Here is a 27578-nt window from a genome sequence, read left to right on the forward strand (position 1 = left end):
CTTTCTCACAGACGGCTGGAGTCTCCAACCTCAGCTTCAGGTGATCCTGGCGTCTCTCTCACTGCGTACAGAACGTTCTGTTTGTCTGTACACTTTCCTCTGGGACAGCTCCATGGTTTTATCTGATTTCTGAAGGGCTCGGTGACCCCACTGAGGGCCACTGCTCCCCACTTTCCCAGGGTCACTTACCAATCACTACAGCTATGACCAGTGTGCGGATGGCTCCCAGTGCAGTGTGTGCTGTCCAGTTCCAGCACATTACAGGCCCTGTGTCCAAGTCACTCAGCTTTTAGCTGACACATCGGATTCTCCATTTCTGTTGGAGGCAACACTGCTAGCTAGCCCCAGCAGACCCAGGCCCGGTGGTGCTGTGAGTGATACCCTTGGGGCATCTCCTCGGGCTCTGGAGTGTGGGTTCTGGAACCTGTCCCCTTACCTGGCCTGGCCCTCGCTGGTCCCGGTCTGCGTGAATCGGGGCTGCTGCATCCCAGACCCCCCCTCTCAGCCCTCCTCTTGCTGGCCTCTGAGCGAGTCTGTCTGTCCCTCACTGCTGGCTGGCTCACGGCCACATCCTCTCTCATCTGGACACCCTTTCACTGCAGCCTGCTCTCCCTGCCTACCCTCTTGTCTCCGGTTTATATTCCACATGGGTGCCAAGATTTCTACGAAATCTGATTGTACACCACCCTGTGGCTTAACACCTTTAAGTGATTCTCTTTTTTGCCGTCTACAAATTGCAGTCCCAACTCCACAGCCGGGCTCTGTGTTCTGGGCATTGTCAGCTTCCCCAGCTTTGCTTCTTGGCTTCCCACCTTTGGTTGATGCTCCAGAATTGGTTGGGGCTTGTCTCCTCCAAGTGCTCCCCACCACCTCATGAGGTTCAGGTAACCCCTCCTCCAGGCTGAGTTAGGGCCCTGGGCATTCCTCTCCCCATAGACACCCCCACATCATCAGAAAGCTCTGTGGACCTGCCCGCTTTCCCCACTGGCTGATGAGCTGCTTCAGCCAGACCCTGGGTCATTTATTCCTGTTTGTTCCCAGGGCCACGTGTAGTTATTTACTACGGCATGTAGTAAATATCCAGTATACAATTGTTGAATTCAGCAGTGAACGAATAAAGAAATGAATGGATATCTGGAAACATTTTACCAAAGCTTGTACTTGTCATCAGCATGGGGGTGATTATAACAGCTAACATTTGAGGGTGACTATTTGCCAGATGGTTCTACACCCCTCACACCTGACAACTCATTTCACCCTCAACAGTTGTCAATGATAAATACTGCTCGCATCATCCCCATCTGGCGAGATGGGGAACTGAAGCACGGAGGCTGGGCTTTGATCCAGTGCGCCATTGACGGGAGGGTGTGGGACTCATCCGTGATCACATGGGGCTTATGCCTAAATTGTGGCCATCTTGAAGGGTGGTTTCTTGATTTTATTATTTTATATCATTAATTATTATTATTATTATTATTATTTGTCTCTGGGACTAGCACTCTGCCTGACATACAGCAGAACACAGATGCTGTTGAGAGACTTCCTCACTTGGCCACCCTTTCAGCTATTGGCAGTGCAAGTCTAGTCAGGTTTGGCATCATCCTTGGAATTTCTGTGTTGTTTGGGGGGGGCCTAGTGGGGTTTGTGTTAATTTTTGTCCGGAGCATGGTTAGTTTAGTCTCGGGTGCATCTTTACCTCCCTTCCACTGTCCTTCCTTGGACATATGACCCTTAACCACATCTCATGGCCAGGAGCAGACCCCCTTACCCTAAGGTTCTGGGGACTTATATGGATTCAGAAGGTCCCCTGTTGAGAGGAAGGGGCCATTCTCTCCCCGGCTTTTTTTCAGAGCAGTTCTGGGGCAGGCGAAGCAAAACCTGGACCCAGGGGGCTTGGCTTCCATGTTTTATAGACTATCGGAGTGGCGATGGCTCAGTGATCGTCTGACTCCTTGCCCACGGGTATGTATGAGGGCACTGAGGCCTTGGGAGGCGTTGTGTCCAACATCACACTGCCCTGTGGTGGCAGGCCATTTGCCTTGGACTTGTAATGAATCAGCATTTCCCCACAATTAATTCAGAATTACATCTTGAGATATAATCTGTGTAAAACTCACTCTGGCACCTTCCTTTTCTTCTCCCATGCTTAGTAATTAGACAAGTCAGACCTTGTAATTGCATGAACTAACAGCTAGCCCTGTTCACTTATTTTCCTGGTGTCTTTATATTGTTTTAGATAAACTAACACGAGCAGTTAATTGGCCTGGAACCAGCCATTGGGAAATAATTTAATCCTTTATTTTCTGCCTCTCTATCATGGAGCCTTAAAACACACACCCACACAGTTACAGAAAGAGCTAATAAGCTAGGCTGCTAGACTTCTTATTTTAATAATCGAAATATAGTTTAAAAGTAAATATGATAATGCAATTAATCTGGGTGAACTTGGGAGAAGGCCAATTTACATGAATAAAATGTCAGAATTACAGGATATTTAAGGAATGTAGTCTTAACTGTTGTGAGGTAGGTCCCCAATTCTGACCAGAAGCATGATCACATTGATGTGGGGACACTAACCCATCATTGTGACTTGGGGATGAGGGTGGAGGCAGGTGGGAGTTAGTGTATATGGTTTTAGAGATTTTTCTGGAATAGTAACATTTTTATTTTTGTTTCACATCCATTCCTCTCTTTTCCAGGAGAATATGAAAGTGTTACTCAGGCTTGTTTGTTTCATAGCTGTACTGATTTCTTCTCTGGAAGCCGGTAAGTTAAGCATTTCTTCGTGTTCTTGTCTGCTGAGAAATCCCATTATGTAGAATACATGAAGTACCTTCCCTGACAGAGTCATTTTTTTCCCTCACCTATTTCTGTTGAATCCCAGAATAGAGAGCATCCTGATCCCAGAACTGTACTGTACGTTCTCTCATTTACGGATTGGGAAACTGAGGCACAGTGAGGCTAAGAGCCCAAGCTCACATAGCTAATGTCAGAGCAGGAGCTAAAATCCAGGCCTCCAATGTCAAGGCCAGGCCTCCTCCGACTTTGTTGCTGATTGAAGAGTGTGATGGGAGATCCTGGCTTTCATTTAGAAGAGGTGTTAAAGGTAGTCGTTACGAACCCACAGCTGAGAGCCATCAAGAGACAGTTCTTTGTTTGTTTTAGTCTGGCTTCTTTTAGTCAGCATAATTTTTTTTGAGATCCATTCATATGGTATAAATTGATAGTTATTACTTTATTACATGGTAGTTGTCTATTGTATGGGTATATCACCATTTATTTATCCATTCATATTTGATGGACATTTCAGCTATTTCTAGTTCTTGACTATTCAGAGTAAAGGTGCTATGAAAGCGTTCAGGTCTTTGAATGGGCCTATGTTTTCATTCCTCTTGGGTGAATACCTCAGAGGGGAATGGCTGGGTCATATGTTAGGCTTATTTCAAACTTTTTAAGAACCTACTGAAGTGTCTTCCGAGCAGTTGCACCATTTTATACCCTCACCAGCAGTGAACGAAAGTTCCACATCTCACCAACACCTGATATTGTCAAGCTTTTCAATTTTAATACTGAAAGGAGTAATACCTGTTTGTAGTTTTAATTTCCATTTCTTACTAATGACAATGAACTTCTTTTCATGTGCTTTTTTGCCATCCATATATCATAATTCACTTTATCTCCTTTGTTTGGCATATACTAATAGCTTGTCTTTTTTAAAATAACTGCTCTCAGGCTTATGGTATCCGTCTTTAACTTACTGCTGGGTGATACTGTACTATTTCACATGTACTATAAAAAACTTAAAACAATATACATCCACTTCTCCCTTCTCGAACTTTGTCTAATTGTTCCTAAACATTTTACTTCTTTATATGTTATAAATCTCACAATACTTTTTTTATTTTTGCTTTAAACATTCAGTTATCTTTAAAGAGATTTAATAATGCTATGGCTTGAGGTTCTCTAATCTTTTTTTCTGTAGTGTCAAATCTGCCATTAATCATATCCAATGTATTTTTTAAGTCAGCATTGTAGTTTTCAGCACTAGAAATTTAAGTTTTAAAAAAAATCTCTATTATGTCTCTACTCAACATGTTTGATCTAGTATCTTGAACAAATGGAACACAGTAGTAATAACTATTTTAATTTTCAATCTATTAAGTCTGTCATCTGTATCATTTCCGGGTCAGTTTTGATTGATTATTTTCTTCTTCTTTTTTTAAAAGATTTTGTTTATTTATTTTAGAGAGAGAGAGCATGAGCACAAGTGGGGGGAGGGACAGAGAGAGAGGGAGAAGCAGACTCCCCGCTGAGCAGGGAGCCTGAGGCCGGGCTCAATCCCAGGACCCTAAGATCATGACCTGAGCCAAAGGCAGACACTCAACTGACTGAGCCACCCAGGCCCCCTGATTATTTTCTTCTTATCATTGATTGTATTGTCCCACTTCTTTGCACACCTAGTAATTTTTGATTGAATGCTAGACATTGTAGGTTTTACCATTTTGAGTGCTGGGTATTTTTGTATTACTAAAAATGTTCTTGAACTGTTCTGCCACAGGGTTGTCACCTGGAAATCGTTGATCCTTTCAGGTTTTGCTTATAAGGTTTATTAGTCAGAATCAGAAAAAGGCTTATTTTAGGGCTAATTTGCCCCATCTACAGGGTCAAAACCCTCTGGGTACCCTACTGATGTTCCATGATTAATGAGGTTTTCTATTCTAGCTGTTGAGAACAGAAGTATGTGCTCCAGTGGATATTCACTCTAATCCTTTTGGCAATTCTCACTCTGGCCTTGGGGAGTTTTCTTATATACTTATACTAATTGGTACTCAGCTGAAACCTTGAGAGAGACTGTATAGATCTCCAAAACTCTCTGTCTCTCTCTCTATATATACAGCTCTAATCCCTTTGGTACTCTGTCCTGCAAACTTCTGGTTTACCTGGATTTCCAGCTCTATCTTTTCCATTCAGAGAGAACCCTGGGCTTTGCCTATGTTTCTTCCTTGCAATGTCACGACCTAGAATCTTTCTCTAGGCAGTAATTTGGGAAATTGTAGGGCTCACCTACTCTGTTTTCCATCTTTCTGGTATTTCTGTCCTTTGTTCCGTGATGTTCAATGTCTTGAATATTGTTTCATATACTTGGTCCATTTTTTTAATTGTTTAGGTGGGAGGGCAAATCCAGTCCATTTTGTACTGAAGCAGATCTCTCTCCTGCTACATTAGCACCAGTTTTCAGATGAATAAAGAGGGGATAAGAGAGGTTAAATAACTTTCCCAAGGGCACACAGATAGTAAGTGGCACGACTGGATTTGAATATAAATCTTTCAGACTTCCAGGATGATGCTTTTAATCGTAAAGCTGTTAAAACTCATATATAATATGAACTGATGTATTTTATAATTGATGTGTTTAAATGTTGATATTACATTAAGAAACATGGATGAATTTCTCACAGAAATTGCTTTCTCTTTTTCCCTTTTAAAGACATATGCGAGGAACGTGCAGAACAAATAATTTTAGTTTCAGCTGCATATGAAATTGATGTTCGTTCATGTTTTCTTAACTCAAATGAAAAGAAAGGCCCTATAATTTGGTATAAAAATGACAGCAAGACACCTATATCTGTGGAAGCAGACTCCAGGATTCATCAGCACGAAGATAAACTTTGGTTTGTTCCTGCTAAGGTGGAGGATTCAGGACATTACTATTGCACCGTGAGGTATGAAAGGAATCCATATGTTGTAAACACGTGTTCTGTGTGCCTGCAATAGTTAAGGACAGAAACATCGTTAATTGTGCTGAATTCACCTATTTTGATTGATTTTAGGAATTCAACTTACTGCCTCAAAATTAAAGTAACTGTTAAGTTTGTGCAGCATGAACCTAACTTGTGTTACAACACAGAAGCTATATTTACACAGAGACTACCTGTTGCAGCAGATGGACAGCTTGTGTGTCCTTACATGGAGTTTTTTAAAGATGAAAAAAATGAGTTACCCAAAATAGAGTGGCATAAGGTAATTTTACATGAAATATGGTATTTTACTTTTCCAGCAGATAAAATTGTTTTCTGTCCTAGACAATAGGGTGAATCTGCAGGGTACTTTTTCATTTGACGTATTGCTTGCTTTTGCGTGGTGAAACTTAATAGGAAATTTTTTTTTTTAAGTTGTAAGACTGCATACATTTAATGAAAGTCTTACTTTCTGTTAATTTTATTTAACAAGATAAAGTTGAGAAAAGGATAGTAGAAATAAAAGATGTAAAGATAAGGCTGATTATAAATTTAAGGTGTTTGAGAGATCTCTATTTATTATAAAATATATTGTGTTTTTGTTTTATTAAAAATATTAAGTGGTCCTTAAGAAACGGAGTGGTTTCTGTAACTGTCTTAAGAGTGGATTGGCTAGCATTCCATGGAGCACGTCATGTTTTGGCACCTTTGATCTACCCAGTTTGTTGGAGCTTACATAGGGAATCATCTTATAGAGGTTAAGAAATACAAAATAAATAATATCAATGCAGAAAGGAAGTACAGCATTACTGAGAAATTATCACATTAGCATTCTGTCCTCAAACATGGTTTTCTTGCAAAGTAAATTTGTCTTCACTTGTCTTCAAAGTGCAAGGCTCATAGGCATAAAGATTTAATATCCTGGGAATGTAATTGGGACTATTGCCAAAAAAATACTATATTAAAACTTACACGCAAGGAACATAGTCATATATATTCACATATATGCTCAGCTTGTGATCATGTGTCTGGTTGACAACAGAGGAGAAATAAACAAGTGTATGGTGATTATTCTTGTAAATTTTCCTAAGGTATTCAATTCATGTATGTAGAAATATCTGTGAATATGAATATATATGTATATATACATGACACGCATAAGACATTCGCCAATGAGAAAAAATAGAGTTTCTTTTGCTGGTAGGCTGCGGAAAATCATTAATTGGTTTTAATACTTCTTACCTCTCCCTCTATCTAGGATTGCAAACCTCTACTTCTTGACAATATAAACTTTATTGGAGTGACAGATAGACTCATCATAGCAAATGTGACTGCAGCACATAATGGGAAATATACTTGTGGAACATTCTACACGTACTTGGGAAAGCAATACCGTATTACCCGGGTTATAGAACTGATGACTATAGGTGAGTCACAGCTCCAATCTTAGGAGTTTGAATCTGGGAAGGCCCAGAAACCATGATTCTAATACTACCTTCATTGTTCAGGGAGGAACTAAACCCAAGAGAAGCTTGATGACTTGCCAAAGGTCACATGGCTTTAGCTTTTTTGTTGCCAATACTATGTACATGTTTTGCATTCCTGCTTCAGATGCAGTGCTAATTAGACGGTAAGAGATGTTTTCCAACTGAAGTAAGAGGCTTATTCTTTGCATGACTAAAGATGGTTCTTCCAGAGAGCTCTTGGGTTCCCTGTGACTGGTGTACGAGGAAGGACAGTTCTGAGCACTTTCGCTTGGGGAGTCTGAGTGTCTAGCAGTAAGGAACATTGACTTGATCTTTTTTTTTTTTTAATTATTTATTGTTATGTTAATCACCATACATTACATCATTAGTTTTTGATGTAGTGTTCCATGATTCATTGTTTGTGCACAACACCCAGTGCTCCATGCAGAACGTGCCCTCTTTAATACCCATCACCAGGCTAACCCATCCTCCCACCCCCCTCCCCTCTAGAACCCTCAGTTTGTTTTTCAGAGTCCATCATCTCTCATGGTTCGTGTCCCCCTCCGATTTACCCCCCTTCATTCTTCCCCTCCTGCTATCTTCTTCTTTTTTTTTTTCTTAACATATATTGCATTATTTGTTTCAGAGGTACAGATCTGTGATTCAACAGTCTTGCACAATTCACAGCACTCACCATAGCACATACCCTCCCCAATGTCTATCACCCAGCCACCCCATCGCTCCCACCCCACCTCAGTTTGTTTCCTGTGATTAAGAATACCTCATATCAGTGAGGTCATATGATACATGTCTTTCTCTGATTGACTTATTTAGCTCAGCATAACACCCTCCAGTTCCATCCACGAACGTTGACTTGATCTTGATGGGGTGGATGCTAATGGGCTTTGGAATATGTTGCATTCCCAGAGTGCGCTGTACCTCTTGTTAGTTTCTTGTTAGCTCAGTTACTTTCCCTCTCTAAGCCTGCTTCCTCCTCTGTAAGATGATACAACTTTCCAAGGTTGTTGGGGAGATTAGAGATCAAGTATGCTCAGCTTGTGACCATGTGCCTGGTGCAAAACAGAGGAGAAATAAATAGGCATAGATAATTATTCTTGTAAATCTTCCCGAGGCTTTCAGTTCTCTATTAATTATGTTTCACCTTAAAAGCTATTTTACAAGAAAATGCACTCCTACAAATTACCTGGGGATGGGCAGAATGCTCAGCCTTTCTGTAAATAGTTGATTTTGTGAGCTTTCAGTAATAAAAGAAGAGTTCCTTTAACCAGGACTTTAAAAGTTAAAGGGGCCTTATTAGTAATTATGCTGGGACAACCAGCATAAATGGGGACTGTCTCAGATAAACCCTAAATATGATCACTGTACATATAGCTAGGTTTTCTCAATTGTCTAATAATTTATATTTTTCAAATGTTAATTTAATTTATTTATTTTTTACACTTTTTTTAAAGATTTTATTTATTTTTTGACAGAGAGAGAGAGACAGTGAGAGAGAGAACACAAGCAGGGGCAGTGGGAGAGGGAGAGGGAGAAGCAGGCTTCCCGTGGAGCAGGGAGCCAGGAACAGGGAGCTAGGAGCAGGGAGCCAGGAGCAGGGAGCCTGATGTGGGGCTGGATCCCAGGACCCTGGGATCATGACCTGAGCCGAAGGCAGACGTTTAACGACTGAGCCACCCAGGCGCCCTTTCAAATGTTAATTTTATTGAATCAAAATGAATTCCTTGCCCAAGTCCTACAAGCATCAGTGAATTATAATTTTCAACAGTCCTTATATCACACCCATCCTGGGTTTTTAGCAGCCTCTCTCTGGCCATGGGGTAGCTCTGGTTTGTCTTTCTTTACATACAGCAACCAGACCAGCAGATAGAATTTTAGAGAGAACTAGGGAATTTTTTTTAATAGGTCAAATATGTTTTAAATACTCTGTCTTCTTTCCTGATACCCTTTATAGAAATAATATACTTCATCAGAGAAGGGGTCATATTTTGTTTTCGTAAAACAGATTCAAAAATATTAATTGAGCATCTACTATATGCCAGGCACTGTTCTAGGTGTACATTAGAGAACAAGAGAGACAAAATCCTGCCCTGATGGAGCCTACTTTTTTTTTTTTTTTTTTTTGACTGTGGTGGAATATGGGCATTTCAATTCATAGTTTCTCAGGCTTGGCCACAGATGGACCTTCGAAGTCCATCTTCTTGTAAATAAAACTCAGATGAATTTCTGGAGCTCCTTAATACTCTTCTGCCCTTTTAAATAAATTCTGTCGAATCGCTTGGCATTCCACTCTTGGGTCATTACTACAATTACTAAAGACAAGCAGATCTAGCACTGGATGGTCTCTCCGGTTAATGCTTCCTCCACGGAAGTCCGTCCCCAGAGCTCCTTGTTGTTCCTGATTTGCTTCAAGAGAGGAACTTGTCTGGTGTCCTGGTGATGTGTGTGTTTGTAGCACCAAACTCGATGGGTGAGCAGGGCTCAGGCTTGGTAGCAGGTATTTGTGGTTTAGCTGTGACCTCCTCGTTGGCCTCCTTCCTTCACCTCTTGCCTTCTGTCCCCTGCCGTATACGCTTTGGGCACTCAGGGGAATATCTGGCCAGCTGCCACGTGGTATTTTTAGTACATTTTGCTAACGGTTGTCATCACTTGAGATTCTGATCTGTAAGAGACTAAGAAGCCCTGCGGATGTTTGTCTTTCAGAAGAATACAAGCCTGTGAGGCCTATAATTGTGAGTCCAGCTAATGAGACAGTGGAAGCAGGTCTGGGTAAGTGGGTTCTAGTCACGCTATGCTGAAATCTTTATTCTGAACTCAAGATTAAGATAAACTGTACCTTTACTACACATAACCAAAACCATTTACTGAATAGATCTATAATTAGTGGGAAAATAGCACAAATTATGTCTTTAAATGTTTCTTTGGATTCCCTGCCTTTCATAGCAGAAATCTAGCCATGTCTGATTTGTCCACCCTCACTTTCCTGTGGATGCTCATTACCCATGAAAACATCAGCCAAAGGCTAAGTTCAACAGGACTAGAAATGAGAAATGTAATTTATCTGACTGGCACAGGATGGATTTCTTAAGACCAGAGCTAAGCTTTTAGACTGAAGGGTAAGATAATAGACCAAAAAGGAAAAGTATTTTTCTAGAATGACCATCAAGTCAGTGAAAATTCTTTATTTTGAGAACAAAGACATAATCCTATAAGCATCCAGACCTATACTATACACTCCAATAGCCACTAGCCATATGTAGCTATGTACATGTAAATTTAAATTAAGTAAATTAATTAATTTAGTTCAATTAAAAATTAGTTCTTCAGTCACATTAGCCATATTTCAAGGGCTTAATAGCCAGATATGACCAGTGATTACTGTGTTAGCACAAATATAGAACATTTCTGCCGTCACTGAAAATTCTCTTGAAAACCACTGGTCCAAACATAAAATCAGATTTTCATATCAGAGGATCAAAAACCAGGCTGGCATGCAAAGTTCTCTTCTGTAAAAGTCACTGCATGAAGACAGTGAATAGTTGTACGGAGATTAGAAGGTAAAAGTTTGTGACCAATGGGTTCTGTACTTGGCCAAGTTGTTATTCATGGTGGAAGGTAATATAAAGACATTCATAGATATAAACAAGCAGAGATGTGAAAACTCAAATTAAATATGGGCCGATAGAATCTAGAGCAGTTTTCCTCAACCCTTTTTTTTTCCTCATTAGTGCTCCCCTGTAGAGTCTAAAAAGGCATTTCCCTTCCCCAATCCTCTTCCCTTCCTTAGTTTTAATGCCACATATCTATTATATATCTGTTGATGTACCATGTACCATGTACCATGATGTTCTATATTTGGGCTGTTGATGTACCATTATATATCCGTTGATGTACTTGTCAGGGCCACAGACCATTGCAATATCTAAGAGTTTCTTGCCCTCTCCCCAAGAACCACTTTTTGCCCTGTTGGCCCTAGCTTGTTAAGAATTCATATTCTAGTGGTATACATTTTAGAGTTCTGAAGTTCAGGTGGCATTGATCTCCAAATCTAAAAAATAGCTTCATATTAGGAAATAGTTATTTTAATATATCCCATCGACCAGATGCATACATCACCCTGTCATATGATTATCCTGAAGGGTGTCAAACAGGCATCTGCTAAGATTCAATACCAATTACCAATAAAGTGACTTCAATACCAATTACCAATAAAGTGACTTAGAAAAATAGATACTTCCTTAACTTAATAAGTAACATTGATTCAAACCAATAGTCACTAACATTCTTAATGGTGAACCACTGTAGTGTTAGATGTTCTACACGCATAGATGCCCAAATAAGGCAGCATTACTTAACATATTCGAGAATTGCCCACTTGAGGCAATCATACATAAAAGAACCAAGGCATGTTTACTGTAAGGGAGAAAAGGACTTTATTATTGTATGTATGTATAACTCTCAAGAGAATTACCGGGGAGAAGTTAGAATTAATATATTATTATATAAAATTAATATTCTAGGTGTAGCAGAAGTCCCCTCAGCTGCGGTGGTGTGCTGTGGGGAAGAGATGGATTTGTAAGTCCCCAGGCGAGGTCCTGCCTCCCCAAGGCCACTACTTTGCGGAGGAGACTCTGGGTGAAGCTATCATCATTACGTTTGACCAGGAGGCAGAACCTTCTACTGGGGACTTGAGGGATAAGGAAAGAGCATACATTAAACTCAGAGTCACTGGACATGGTGCAGTGAGATTCACTTTGAAGTGAGGATGGTGGACGACACATCTCCAGAAACTCAGAGAATCATATTGTCAAAGACTGGATGTTCCAGTGAATTCACTCAGGTTTCTCTTCAAAGGTCAGAGGATTGCTGATAATCACAGTCCTAGGGAGCTGGGAATGGAGGAAAATGTGATTGAAGTTTATTAGGAACAAACAGGGGGTCATTCAACAGTTTAGATATTATTTTTATCTTTTCTTCTTTCCCCCTTAATCCTCTTTTAGTTTTAAAAATAGTTCTTTTGTCATGTGGCGTTCAAGATGGAATTGAAGACTGGCACCTCACCTCCTTAAGACATCTGGTGATGTGAATTCTGGTGTCCATTAGTCATTATCATTTGTTTCCCTGGTGCTGAGTTTTGGTGATGAAACCTCAGTGCCCTTCCTGTTGCCCTCTCCTTTTTACGAATTACGCGTGTACACTGAGGGGCCACCTTTTCCAGGACTGTGGGTCTTCAGGCTTATGGTAAATAAGACTCACCGATGCTAGTGTTCATAATGGCTTTCCGATTGGCCCTGAAGTTCTGGCAACTTCAGGAAGTTACTTCCCTCCTGGACTTGTGGCTTTCAGTGGGAAATGGAAGTTTCTCAGAGAACCGAGCTGTGGAAAAATGGCCTTTCCTTCACTTAAAGCTGCTTTGAAAATCTGAGGGTTTGGCCCCAAAGAAGAGGAATATCGGGCTGGAGTCAAGGTGGCATAGAGACAGTGAGAATAGGGACTAACTCCAAAGATGGCTTCACTGAAGATAAATCATTTTAAGATTAAAGAAAAATCTTGTCAGAAGATCCCTGAAACTTGTGATTTTCCTAAGTAGTTAATAAAGTTATTCATGCAGAAGTGTCTACAACAGAGCACTGCTCTTTTTTATTTTATTTGTACTTTTTGGCCTAGGCATATGGGTTTTAAATAGACATTGTCTATACCAACTTCATTAAAATAAACAAAATATTTGTAAAAGCAAGCAAATGAATAAAATTGATATTCCAAAATGGTAAACTTGTTTAGCAATAACCAACTAGAAAACATAATGGGGAAAGAGATCCCATTTGCAACATGTCATAGAGATGTCTATAAAATTTCTTAGCAAAATCTTTTCAAAAATATATAGGATTTATAGGGGAGAAAAAAATGGAAATTCTGACCTATATCTCAGGAAAATTGAGATTTAAAGCTTACATATCGACAAAGAGTGGGAGTGATGTTGTTTCCAATGGGGAGAAAATTGGTTCTTATTGGAAAAAAAAATCTAAAGCAATATCCTGTATGTGGTATTAAAAATTCACTGGGAAGGAGGCAATTAGGATAAAAGTGTCTTAAAAGGCTCCAAGGGGAACAATAATGAAAGAAATCTTGAGAAACACCGATTTAAGGAAAACTGTAATAGAAATGTATGTTTTTTCTTATATGGAAAACTGGAAATTGTAAAAATAGCGACTCTTAAAATTATAGTTTTAATGGAATTCCAATAAAAATATGAATGGGCTCAAAAGTTGGCAAGTGGTTCTTAAAATTCACCCAGAAGATTAAAATGATGAGATTATTAAAATAACATTGGGAAGAAGAGCTCTAAATGATACTAACATTTACCCTAAAACTGTTAGGTACTGTTGGCATCAGTATACACATTCAAATCAACCAAGAAAGTCCCAAATAAATAATTTATTTTCTAATAAAAGTGGAATTATTATTCAATAAGTGGTTCTGAAATGATCAATCAGCTATTTAGATAAAAGCCTTCGGTTAAATCTCTCCCTCCTACCATACCCAATTATATTCTAGACAGAGAAAAGAACTCAAACAGTCAAAACAATAAAACAATGAAAACATTTTATATATCTCAATGAAAATGTATATAGATATTTTCCTGATTTGGTGGTAGAGCTTTTAGAAAAAAATTGTGAGAACAGAGAAAACGGAAATTTGACCAAGTAAAAAATAAAAATATCTACACCAAAGAATTTCCATAAACAAAAATAGAAGGAAAGTAGTGAACTCTGAACGGTATTTGGGATAGTTTCCATGTATGATAAAGAGTTAATATCATGGATGAATAAAGAGCTCCTACGCAGCAGTGAGATTTATATGAGAATCAATTAAATAATAGACAGTAAACATAACAAGAAGTTCTTAAAGGCAAATTAATACTAAACTTATAAAAGACACGTTCATTCACCATGATTTCAAGAAATGCAGATAAATAGGGGCGCCTGGGTGGCTCAGTCCTTAAGCGCCTGCCTTCGGCTCAGGTCATGATCCCAGGGTCCTGGGATCGAGCCCCGCATCGGGCTCCTTGCTCAGCAGGAAGCCTGCTTCTCCCTTTCCCACTCCCCCTCTTTGTGTTCCCTCTCTTGCTGTGTCTCTTTCTGTCAAATAAATAAATAAAATCTTTAAAAAAAAAAAAAAGAAATGCAGATGAATATTTAAATGGAATTTTTTCTTCTCTTATTGGGCAATGACCAAAAATATTTGAAATCTGGGGGTTTGGGAGGTAAAATCACTCACCTACACTGCTGGACAAAGTGTAGATACATACAGTCTCACTTGGGGGGAGGGGGTCTGGCTTTTTAAATCCGTACTTCCAGATTCAAAGTAGTGCTTCAGGATATATACAATATTAATGTACAAGAATGGTCATTAGAATATTAATCCTAATCATGAAAAAATTAGAAACAAATTGTGTTTAGCAATTGGAAAAGCATCAGTCATAGTGTGTTATGGAATACTAAACAGCCATGAAACAGACTATTTTGGAAGGCTGATCACGTGAGCTGGAATTCCCAGTATACAATATTTACAAATAATAGACAATAACACTCCATTTTTAAAATTGCATGTGAAAAAAATTGCATGTGTACACAGAGAAGATGAGGAATAAGATGCACGAAGTTACTAATCATGGTTATCTCCAAGTAGTGGGCTTAAGGGCAACTTTTCTTTTTCTTTGTACTTTTCTATAATTTAAAATTTTTATTCAATGGCCGTTTATTAATCTAGATAAATCAGATAAAAGTCAATTGCTATGATTAAAACTACATTGCTTTGCAGGATCCAAGCTACAACTGATCTGCAATGTCAGTGGCCACAGGAGTGACTATGTCTACTGGAAGTGGAACGGGTCAACAATTCAGGATGAGGACTCCGTTCTGGCAGAGGAATATGTACCGTAAGTATGCTAAAAGCCACTCATGCAATGGAGAAGTTTTGGTATTAAATTTCACGTCATGAAATTTATACAACCTTGATGGTTTAAGTGGATAGCAAAAGTTAGTTGATTGGCCCTTGACCCTTTGTTGCCCATATTGAGTTTTGCTGAGCTAAACAGGATTTATAAGATCTTACACACTTCAGGTAAAAATACGTGTCATTGTGGTGCAAATTCCGGACCACTTGGAAGGCTTTCTCTTGAATTTCGATAAACATGTTACAACATTCCAATGAAGCAACTTTCCTGAATTACCCTTCATGTTATTCCATTTTTTAAACAGTTTAGGAAAGACTCATTAAGTGGGACTGAGAATCGGGCACTCCACCTCTCAAGTCTCTAGTGGTTTTCTGTTTCCTCTCTAGGGATCAACTCCTGACTCCTTAGCATTCTCCTTGGTCATCTGCTCCAGTCTCCTCTTGTTTCATGTATTCTTCTCTCTGCCCCCATGGCGACTAGAATGCACATCCATCTTTTTCTTCTCGGAAGCTGGTAATTTTACTTTGATCTCAACTACTGAGTCTTTGACGCACAGTGGTCTTTGGGCTATAAAATCTCAGATCAGTGTTGCTAAAAGCCTGATTATTATCCCTGTGCATAGGGCTGGTGATAATTTCTGCTGCAATTCATGTAGCGAAAAAAGAGATGAACCATGTATATGTGTCTCAGTTATAGTTTTACTTAAACAACTTCATTTATTCTCTCTCTTTTGAACAGAGTGAAAAATCCTTCAAATAGAAGAAAGAATACAATCATCACCATTCTTAATATTTCAGAAGTGGAAAGTAGATTTTATCTATATCCATTTACCTGTGTAGCCAAGAATACAGACAGTACAAATTCAGCATATATCCAATTAATACATCCAGGTAAACAACAGAATATTTGAAATGCAGTTTTGGTTTACTGTCGCAAGAGTCTATGACCTTGAGGTTTACAATGCTGTTTCCCTCTGACTGGAATGCTCTTGGATTCCTCTTAACCTGCAAACTTCTTTTTTTTCACTTGTCAGCTGAACTATTTCTTCTAGGAAGCTTTCTGTTCTCTTGCCTGCCCTTAACAAGCTCTCTGACCAAACAGACAATGCCTCTGTTATATACTTTCAGAGAACCCTATGTCCCTGTCACAGTATCTGTCATACTTAGTTTTCTTTGTTGACTTAAATTCTGTGACGGTGCTGACCACTTATCTTGCCAATCATTCTATTTCTAGAGCTAGTAGTGACTTAAATCTGGCATATCATAGGTATCTAATGAATATTTTTAGGTAAATGACAGCATAGGACAGCCTAAATATCCACTTTCCAGAGAGGATGTCAGAAGTTACTGGGTTTTTTTCAATTATATAATCAAACAATATTAAAAATATTTGTGAAATATTTTGATTATTTGTAGTTGAATTAAATATAGGGTATTTATGAATGTGTACATGGAGGAAAATTTAAAAACCTATAGACAAACTATTAGAATTAATAAATGAATTTAGCAAGATCACTAGTCTCTCTCTACATGTAAACACATATATATGTACATATAGTATTTCTATGTACATCAATAAATACCGACAACAAATAGAAATTAAATTTAAAATATTACATTTACAATAGTATCAAAAATTATCAAATACTTAGAAATAAATCTGGCAAAGGTTGTTTAAGACTTCTGTGATACAAACTAAAAGAATGTCATTGAGATAAATTAGAGAAGACCTAAATAGGTAGAAGGATATACAATTTTCATAGGTTGAAAGACTCCGTATTGTAAAGATATCAGTTCTCCTCAAATGAATCTATAGATTCAAAAAAGTTCCAATCAAAATTTCAACAGTATTTGTGCAAGTGTGGGTATATATTTGTGTGGGTATGTTGTGGGTAGATTTATTCTAAAAGTCATATGGAAATGTTAAGGGGCAAGAATAATCAAGGTGGTCTTGAATAAAAACAGCAAATCTAGAAGATTTACACTACAGGTACCATGATCTTGTGTGAAGCTACCATAATTAAGGCTATCAATGTGAACTATCCATTGGGCCAATTGGATATTGGTCTGGAAAATGGTATATCTCTTGATTCCTATTTCATACTCAAATCAGCTGTAGATGGATCAAAGACCCAAACTGGGAAATTAAATATAATAGAGCTTTTAGATTCTCTTTTCTGGATGCCTACATGACTCCTGACATTTAGAAGGCACTTTTTTCTTCTTTCTTCTCTACACCGCACCCCCTTACCTCTCCTTCACCTTGCTTCTCTGCCCTTCTGTAATCATTGGATGAATAATTAGGGAGTGAAGCTAGGAAAATGTGGAAGAGTGACACATTCTGTATGGCATCCCTATGCCCCTTTTTTCCTTTCCCCCAAACTTCAGCTTTCCTCACCTGACTCTTCTACACTCCAGAAACTTCTGTAGGCTTTTGAGTGACTTTGACTTGTTTTACTCTGAGTGCTCTATCCTATGGGCTTTGGCATCTTTTCTGTGTTATTGTATATAATGGACCCTTAAACAAAATGGGAATTAGTAGCAGCAACACTCCCACTCCCAGTCAAAAATTCAAGTATAACTTTGAGTCCCCCCCGAACTTTACTACTGATAGCCTGCTGTTGACCAGAAGCATTACTGATAACATGAAGAGTTAACACATATTTTGTATGTGTATTACATAATGTGTTCTTACAATAAAGTAAGCTAGAAAAAAGAAAATGTTATTAAAAAATCATAAGGAAGAGAAAATACATTTACAGTAATTGTATTGTAAAAAAAACCTGCATATAAATGGACCCACACAGTTCAAACCTGTATTGTTCAAGGGTCAACTGTATTATAATATTTAGGTGGAAATTTAATACAGTGCACCTCAGTTTTATAAAGTATCAATTCTAGATGGCTTTGTACGTTAGTATGTTTTATTAAGTGATGATAATGAACTGGTTAATATTATCTGGGATTTAGGATTGCAGAGCCGTCCCAAAAATGGTTTCTCTGGGATGATAATATTTAATTTGGTATGCCCAAGTTTTTAATTCTTTTGTTTCTAACATATTTTTTTCCTCTTCTCCACAATAGTGCCTGATTTCAAGAAGCACACAATTGGTGTATTTGTCATGCTAACAGTAATAATTACATGCTCTGTTTTCATCTACAAAATCTTCAAGGTTGACATTGTGCTTTGGTACAGGGATTCTTGCTATGATTTTCTCCCCAGAAAAGGTACGATTTTGTATTCTATGCAATGTTTCCTTGTTGGAGAAAGGGGATAGTTAAGAGATGAAGAAGATAACTGAGAGGGTTTTTACTTAAATTTTAAAATGAAAAGTGGCATATACAAGCATAGTAGTTATTCTTATACATAATTATAGTTTGGGGACTGAACAGACCGAATAGCATTGTTTTCCAAGTTACTGCTTTAGTGTTCATAATGGTGGGATAAACAGGCATGTAGAGCATTTGTTTGCAAATCCAGTTTGTATTGCTCCGTGCTGGTTAGGACATAGAGGACCCCATGATCTGCCTTCAGAGGAAAGAAATGGCGATTTTCATGCATCAGGGAAGCTCTCACTTTCTCTTTTGTTTAAACCTTGCAAAAAATTTTAACACTACAATAATACATAAAAGGAAGAATGGATAGAATTCAGGGCTGAGACACCAGGGAAGAAGATAAGACCAGGGAGCTAAGGATAGTTCCCAGACCAAGAGGTAAAGAATCTCTGCACTTGAGGTGGCCACTGAGTAATAAAAGAATGCCTTCATAGTAAAACACAATAAATAGAAACTTGTAGGAGAGAACCACTTTAAAAAGTTATTGTATTTTTGGTATTGCTGCTTCATTCATACCCTCACACACAAAAATTAATTCATCCTGAAATGCATGTTTGGGATACTGACTTTACCAAATCTCTTGGGTTTTTTTTGTTTTTGTTTTTGTTTTTTGGATCTAAATATTTTGCATTTTCCCCTCTAGATTCAGATGGAAAGACCTATGATGCATACATACTATATCCAAAGACCCTTGGGGAAGGGTCCACCTCTAACTCAGATATTTTTGTGTTTAAAGTCTTGCCTGAGGTCTTGGAAGAACGGTGTGGATATAAACTGTTCATTTATGGAAGGGATGCCTATGTTGGGGAAGGTAAGTGTGTCGTGGAAAAAAGTAAAAGTCTTTGTTGTAAAAATAATTGCTAAAGTTACGTTTCATCTTTCTAGAAGAACTGTGGCATAAGTATACAGATTTGGCAGTTTTAAGAACCTCCTCGGTGGTGTGTGATGATGATTTTCACATCTATTAAATGCAAACTACTTATTTTTCTCATATTTTGCTGGCACAAGAATTAACTAAGTTTTATTTAGTTTTGAAAAACTTCACAACTAGTTAGATCCAATAGTTACTTTACAACTGAGATAGCAAAATAGGGGTGGAAGAGATCAAATGGTTTAGGGTTTTAAAATTTCTACTGGAAGTATTGTGAGTCCTAAATGAAATATTCAGCTTCTGTGGGTCAGGTTTTGAGCTGGTCTATAAAATCGGAAACTTCTTTCATCTTAATTAAGATGAGAAAAAAAGAGGGGGCATCTGGGTGGCTCAGTTGGTTAAGCACCTGCCTTCTGCTCAGGTCGTGATCTCAGGGTCTTGAGGTCCAGACCTGCATCGGGCTCCCTGATCAGCGGGGAGTCTTGTTCTCTCTCTGCCCTTCCCCCTGCTCATGCTCTCTCTCTCTTTGTCTCTCATATAAATAAATAAAATATTTTTAAAAAGGATGGGAAAAAAGAGCATTAGAAGACAAAAGGGATGGGGTGGGAAGAACCTTGTCGGGTTTTGGTTTGGGAGAGAATGATTATTAATTGAAATTTTACTTACCCTTGCTGTTCTTCATGTTTTTCAGACATTGTTGAGGTCACTAATGAAAACATAAGGAAAAGCAGAAGACTGATTATCATTTTGGTCCCAGAAGCATCAGGATTGGGCTGCCTGGGGAAGTCATCTGAAGAGCAGATAGCAATGTACAATGCTTTCGTTCAGGATGGAATTAAAGTTGTCCTGCTCGAACTGGAGAAAATCCAAGACTATGAGAAAATGCCAGAAACCATTAAATTCATTAAGCGGAAACATGGGGCCATACGCTGGTCAGGGGACTTTAGAGAGGGATCGCGGTCTGCAAAGACAAGGTTCTGGAAGAACGTCAGATACCACATGCCAGTCCAGCGGCAGCCCCCTTCATCCAAACCCCAGTTTCTGTCCTTGGCCTCAGGGCCAGACTCTTAAGAAAATGCTGCAGAGGGAGGTGCAGGTGCCTCTCGGGTAGCAGGGAGAAGCTTGGCCCACAGTTCCTTGGGTGGCTCCTGTCTTCGGGCGTTGCGGGCTGGGCTGTGCCCCCACTGAATATACAGTCATAAAATGCACCTGTAGCGTCCCTTATCCCTGAGGTCATCTGGAATCGGATTGTTAAGGGAGCAAAATGTGGTGACGATAGCAGGTCAGAGCAATTCACAACTGAGGGCTTGGAAATCCTTTTAGAAGGCAACAGACGCCCCGTCTGAATGTTTGCATTGCTGAAAACAGGCACCGGGACCGCGAATGAGAGGGAAGAACAAGCAGGAAATATTTAGCACCTATAAACGGTTTTATGAAGTTGTCTACAATCCAAGGGCAGAGCTGTGGCCCAGTCTGGGGACTGCCAGGTCCCTGGCCCCCCACTGGCTTTCCTTGGCAGTGCTGCGGGCAAAGTGAGACTGGTATTTCACAGAGGAGGGTAGAAGTATTCTTGGAGAATTTTACATTTGCTTCCCACTTTCCATACACATTGAGCAGCCAGCTGTCCGTTTCCAAAGACCGAGTTTCATGTTACAGACCTTTAAAATTCTCATTTCGGTGAAAAAAGGGATTCTGCAGGATTGCACGATTTTGAAATAACCTTAGCTTTTTGCTGGAGAGAGGAAATTTCAAAAGCAGGAGTAGCAGAGACCTGATCCAGCTCTGCATGCTTACACCCCCTGGAATGACCATTCTGTTCTACCTTCCTTTTCTGCGTTCCACTTGACTCATGGCTTCTTTGGAAGGACAACTTCAAGTCACTTCCTCTTTCCTCTGTGTCATACACCTGGCCCACGGATTAGCTGTCCATCATAAAGTGCTGCTCTAAGCTCCTCCTGCTCTTACTAAAACACCTCTGCGGGGTTTCTCCTGGTTGAGGAGCTAAAGCCCCCAGATTCCCCCAATCCATCGGCACAGCTGTTCCCCTCACTGTCCTGCTCTGTGAGTTCTCAGGTCAGCCTCGTGCAACTTCACACCCGCCCCTAGGGCTCCCTCATCTCTGCTTCTCCTTCCTGTCTCCTCTGACCAGAATACCTTCTTGAATTTTCTCCAGCCGACCAGAATTTTATGAAATTCAAAGTTTACTCCAACTCTGTTTCTCTAAGAGATTTCCCCAAGAAACTGCCCTAAGACCCCAGCTGTCTCCTCTGAGTCTGATAGCACTTAGTCTGTTGGCTGTCACTTTATGAGAAGGCTGTTCTGCCTCGAACCAGAAACCCTGCTCCCTGCCGGGGAGCCAGGGGGTCTGTCTCTCCTTGTCCGGGTGACTTCACAAGTAATTTGCCCACTTGACATAGATTTGGGTAGGGCTTTCTTATTGAAAAATGTCCACAGATTATCATATTTAAGTTTTGCAATCATCCTAATTTTATAGAGAAAGCAAGTGACCTATTTTTTAAAAGTTATGTTCTTAGTCCTCTCAGACCTAGGGCTCACAACAGTGTTGCTGCCTTCGAATGTAATGTCTTGAACACTTGGCTTCAGGTCAATAAATGTCCCCCTTCAGTCCTACCCCTGGCACTTTTGTGAGAAGAAATGATTGTTTTCTAGGATGGTGGCTGAGTCTAGGAAGGCTTTCATTTAAGAAACCAAATTCTAAACTTTTGAGTGTTGGAATTTACAAAAATTATGGTTAGGTTTTCTGAAAAACATTTCTGCTTTCATATATTCTTTCCCAAAAGGTAATTATTTCTTAGTGAATTAAAAATGAAAGCAAGTTGGTTTTTTGGTATGGGAAAGTATTTTTTGAAACTTGATGATAGTCAACCCCGGAAACCCCGGAAAACTGCAAAGCCAAGTTCATGTGCTAGTTGCCCCATTTTTTTTTACATTTTTTAATGTTTAATGATGTGGGTGAACACAGACTTATACAGTATATATTGCACCCCTCCCCGCCAAAGTGATCAGAGCCAAACAAAAACAGAGTTGAATGCCCTGCCTGTTCTCCTTCCACCTGCTTTCTCTTGGATCCGATCTGGCAGCGTTGAGTATTTGCACTCTTTTGGAACTGCCGGTTTTTTTTTTTTTTTTAAGTGCCTTATTTTTATTTGGCAGCACACACAGGGCTGGGGTGTGGGGCTGTCATGACCAAAAGACCTTTCAGATGCTTGCTGATGATTTTTAGTCTGTCATCTATAAAATACACTTGTGTGTGTAGTGCCAAGAAAGCCAATTCTGAAACTTAGACTTACAGCAAAGTTGGCCAGAAAGTAAAGAGTGGGGAGAAAAACCAGGAATTGCCAGTGGCATTGCATCTGGAATTTAGGGAGGGACAAGAGTCAAGGGATGTGCCCGGGACCAGGAGGAGCCCCGACAGGAAAGTGCATGTCACTGTGTCACTCCCATTTCCCAGTGGAGGATTCTGGAGGAAGGAGCTATGCTCCTAGTTCTTTGGGAACTTCCTTTGTTTTATTGTTTTCCCTGAAAACCTCTTTTAAGCTCTTCCTTTCAGGCCTTCCCCATTGATTAGATTTCATTGCATTATCTGATGGTGATATTTTTTTGGTCAGCCTAAGTGTTTGGAGGAAAGTTTGCCAACAAAGCCTTTCGCTTCCAGTTGTGAAAACTGGCTTAGCAGAATTTGTATTTTCCTTCTCCTACCCCTCTTTGTGTATTTGTGATAGAAGAAAAGGTATTGAGCCATTTTTTTTCCAGTGGTGTTTTTGATAAATTATATTTTTACTGGTTAATGATGAAGGGTTTTTAGAAGCTTGTTTGTACAATTGTGAGCAGATACCAAGTATTTTTATATAGTAAAACTCCAGATCCATGTACAGCATATATCACTGGTCGATGGACGGAACTTATTTTCCAATAAAATTGGCAAAACCTGGTATTGAGTATTCTCATGAAAATCTGTTTCTGCACCAGCCCTGTCCTGGGCTCGCCGGGCCACACTCCCACATCTGATATAGGGTGAGGACCCCCGTGCTGCCTGGGGAATTCAGAGGCCATTAGCCAACCAAGGAGCCATGAATCCCATCTGGAGCCTCAACTGCAGTCCACTTGTTTGCTTGCTTTTGAAATGGATTAAAATGTGAGGTTTTTAAAAAAATTATTCACCCTCTACCAGTCCAAAAAAAGATAAGGGCAACATTTGTATGGACTTTCTCACATTTTACAAAAGGTTTCCGTTGATTTTCTCCTTTGACCCAGGAAGTGAACGAAATCCGCAAACATGGTGTCCACGATGCGAGCTCGCAATGCTCATGAACTCCAGGGATCAGAGAGCCCCGCACTGTCCACGCTGCTCTCTTCTGACCTCACAGCTGTTCTCACAAGCAGGTGGCTCTGGCAGCACCCGGGGAGCAGGCCTGGGGGAGGCAGTCAGCTCGGAGTCTGAGGGCCCACCCTAGATCCTGCCTTCTCCTTGGTGTGCAGACTTGGACAAACGATTTGAGCCCCAGTTTCCTCACCTATAAAATGGGTATAATATCTCCTTCGTAGAGCTATGTAAGGATTAGAAAGATGAGGTATATTCTGACAGGCACCATGCCTAGCATACAGCAGATCCTCAGGACATGGGAGCTTGGTTAGTAGCAATTCTATGAATAAACTTGGTCATATTAGAATCTGCAAATAGAATGGAGTTGCATAAGAGCATCTGCAAACCAGAAGTTGCAGCTGACACCGAGGGAGGTGGGAAGTCAAGCAATTAGAAGAATAAAGTACAAATGCTCAGATGAATCTGTGTGACTCGGAGGCCAGGAGCCCTGCTCCCGTCAGTCCCGGCGTTACTGTGTCACCGAGGACCGGTGACTGATGCTCATTCACACTGACCCTCTGCTTCCCCGGGGATTTCAAGGGATGTCTGGTTTCTAAAGAAAGGGATTTCACACGTTCCTGAAGGATTTTTCAATAAAAATGAAAAAAATGCAAGAACCCCTGAAAATTTCAGGATAAGCTATCCAGAAAGCTATCTGGAAAACAATTTCTCATCGGAAAAATTCAGAAAAATTTTCACCAGATTTTGGTTATTTTACCAGTTAATATATATTTTAGCAAGCAAAAATGTCAATGCTAACAACCATTTAAAAAAACCATTTAAAAGTGGGTTTGTTTGTTTTGTTTTTTTTTTTTTTGTCATGAGAATTTTTATTCTCTTTACCAAATAACTTGCCCAGAATAGGGTTTTGTTTTGCTTTGTTTTTTTGTTTGCTTTTTTTTGTTTTGTTTTTTTGTTTTGCTTTGGAAATGTTTCTCAGTTGGGGTGCTATCTGGTGGAAAAAATTCCTGGTTATAAATTCCTGTACTGTCACAGTTTTGAAGCTAGAAAAAAGCACTTTGTTTACAAAGGTTGTTTTGTACCTCTGTTTTCTCATCTGTGAAATAGGACTTCCTGTGTTTCGAGGCTTTTACATGTGGAAAGCCTCTGTCCAGAATCTGAGAGAGAATCTCAACATATATTTTTAAAAAATTTTACCTTTTGATCAGATAAAACAAAAAAAATTCATTTATCCAAAATCTATCTTTTTCAGATTCTGGGGTTTTGGTTGTGGAGGGAGAGGAAGGCATATCATCTTTTTTTTTTGGATTTTATTTATTTATTTATTTGAGAGAGAGAGAGAGAGAGAGAGAGAGAACAAGCAGGGGGAGGGGCAGAGGGAGAGGAAAAAGCAGACTCCCGACTGAACAGGGAAGAAGGCATATGTCTTGGAGTTAACTTCTAAAAATGATAGTAGCTTTTATTTAATCCAGTTTTAGCAAGTCCGGATCTGGTTTGTTATTTTTAATGTACACTTGACCTTGGAACAATGCAGGTTTGAACTGCGGCATTGTTCCAGGATCAACTGTAGCAGGTTTCCCAGATATTAATTGAAGGACTTTTAAATATAAGTATCATAGAGTTATAAAATCAGATTTCCTCAAGTTAATTTGTCAGAAGCAAATCTTTTCACCTTTGAGGTTAGAATCTGTGAGTGTGGTGTTGGGCTTGACATGAAAGCCACAGAGAGGGTAGTAGGTGGCAAGACAATGTTCTGGAGTTGGAATGGGGCCAGTGGTTCCTTTTTCACCAAGATAAGATACACAAATGGATCACGACTTTAGCCAAAATTCATAAAATAGGAAAAGTATATTACACATGAAAATGTACATAAGGAGATAGGTAAGAGGGACCTTCTGTTGGTGTACCAACATTTATTTATACCAACATATATGAGTGTGTGTGTGTGTGTGTGCGCACATACTAGTTTTAGGGAGAGGAAGAGTTACAGGAAACAGAGAACACTATCCAAAGTGAGTATTAACATTTCAAAACAAAAAACATGTTCATCTTAACACATGTTGCTCAGGTTTTGGCTGATTAAAGCACGTAGGCCCTGTGTGTTCACCTCAAACTTGCAGCCCCAACATTAACACAGCAGTCGGAGATTTGTAGCTATGAGACCAGTTGAGCAAGTAGCACTTGAATCTAGACGCACAGGATGCTGTTGACTTCTCTAGGCCTGTGCTGGGAACTGGGACATTAATTTACTCAGAGTGAAAGTCAGTGAGGCTTGTTTTTCTCAGAACCTTTGACCTGGAAGTGATCCCAAGTGTCACTTGGTTCACCTTTCTGGGTCTGGGACGAGCGGCACTGATACCACTCCACAGGGTTCCCTGGTTTTCCTTTCACTAAATATGTCCTGAGAGAGAGACTCCTGGGACTTCCGGGGTGGGGGGGGACATTGCATGCGGAACAGCTCCCGAGGGAACCCATTTCCGCTTTTGCCCTGCGGTCAATCCTGCCTGGCGGTGGCTCCTTTTTTTTTCTCCTCAGCCTTCTAACGTCACTCGTCCTGCTTAGCCTGAGACAGAGTCCAGCTTCTCGTCGCCTTCACGGCTGTGCACAGTGGCCATCTGCTTGGACACTATTGTTAGGGGACATCCTGTAATCCTGCCTTCTTCGGATTTCTTGTTTCCTAAAATTGGACTCCAGGTCCTCCCTCAAATTCCCAAACGTAGGGGAATTATTTTTGCTCTCAAGTTTATTTTCGGATTGTTTTAAAGGTGCTAATTATGTGCCTCACATTATACTAGACGCTGAGAACATTTCAGAATCAGAAAACACTTAAATCTAGCCAAAGAGAGGAGTGTGAAGAGAAAGTACTTCAGGAAATGAACTCGTACTGTAGAAGGTCTTAAATCCCTGACTAAAATATCTGCTCTTTATCATTCAGAGATGGTATTAGGGAGTTGTTGGAGATTTTGGTTGGGAGGACATTTGAGAAATGTTGGCTGGGAGACATGATGATGCAGGGGAATTAGGGAGTAAAAGTTTAGGGAGGCCTAGCCAGTGAGGATAGTAATCCCTCTGCAAGTTGATGGTATTAGAACCATTTTTCTTAAATGAATTTAAAAAAACATTTTGTATTATGGAAACAATATTGGTTTGAGAGAATGTAAAAATTTCTGAAAAGTACAACTAGGAAAAAAGTCACTCATAACCTTACAACTTAAAAATAATTACTAATGGGACGCCTGGGTGGCTCAGTCGGTTAAGTGCCTGCCTTTGGCTCAGGTCATGATCCCAGGGTCCTGGGATCGAGCCCCACAACAGGCTCCTTGCTCAGCAGGGAGCCTGCTTCTCCCTCTGCCTGCCGCTCCCCCTGCTTGTGCTCTCTCTCTGACAAATAAATAATTACAATCTTAAAAAAATAATTACTAACATTTTAAACAAAGATTTTATTTATTTATTTGAGAGAGAGAGTACGAGAGAGGGAGAGAATTAGCATGAGCGGGGGTTGGATCCCAGGACTTGATCCCAGGACTCTGGGATCATGACCTGAGCTGAAGGCAGATGCTTAACCAACTGAGCCAACCAGGCACCCTTAATTACTAAGATTTTATCGTTTTCCTACTGAAGTAACTGAGATCATTTAATATGTGCAGTTTAATCCCCAACTTTTTTTAACTTAGTAAAAATATTTGCCCACATTACTATTATTTGAGATGTGATCTATGAGATGAGTGATGATTAAGCCTATCAAATGGATGGTCCATAATTTAGCTTTACTGCTTTGTTTGGACATCTAGACTATTTCCAGTTTTTAGCCATTGGTTGTGAAAATGAAATAGTCAACCTTGCCTAAA

General features: G+C 39.7%; 1 protein-coding gene and 1 pseudogene across 2 annotated transcripts; both read left to right on the forward strand.

Moving 5' to 3' along the window:
- IL1R1 (interleukin 1 receptor type 1) lies at positions 1-23482 on the forward strand. Its single transcript, XM_032419408.1, is given in 13 exon segments — positions 1-40; positions 1851-1962; positions 2700-2766; positions 5489-5723; positions 5832-6021; positions 6997-7165; positions 9926-9991; positions 15044-15161; positions 15918-16069; positions 18263-18406; positions 19158-19325; positions 20077-20441; positions 20443-23482. Coding segments are annotated over 12 exon segments (1788 nt in total). The 5' UTR covers positions 1-40; positions 1851-1902; the 3' UTR covers positions 20497-23482.
- On the forward strand, positions 10179-12732 carry LOC116641901 (annotated as a pseudogene). The gene is made up of 2 exons (XR_004301272.1): positions 10179-10274; positions 11749-12732. The product of XR_004301272.1 is annotated as a small ubiquitin-related modifier 1-like (transcript).
- Positions 23483-27578: the final 4096 nt, after the last annotated feature.

The sequence above is a fragment of the Phoca vitulina genome, unplaced genomic scaffold, assembly GCF_004348235.1.
Source record: "Phoca vitulina isolate PV1807 unplaced genomic scaffold, GSC_HSeal_1.0 scaffold22, whole genome shotgun sequence".
NCBI classification, from domain to species: domain Eukaryota; kingdom Metazoa; phylum Chordata; class Mammalia; order Carnivora; family Phocidae; genus Phoca; species Phoca vitulina.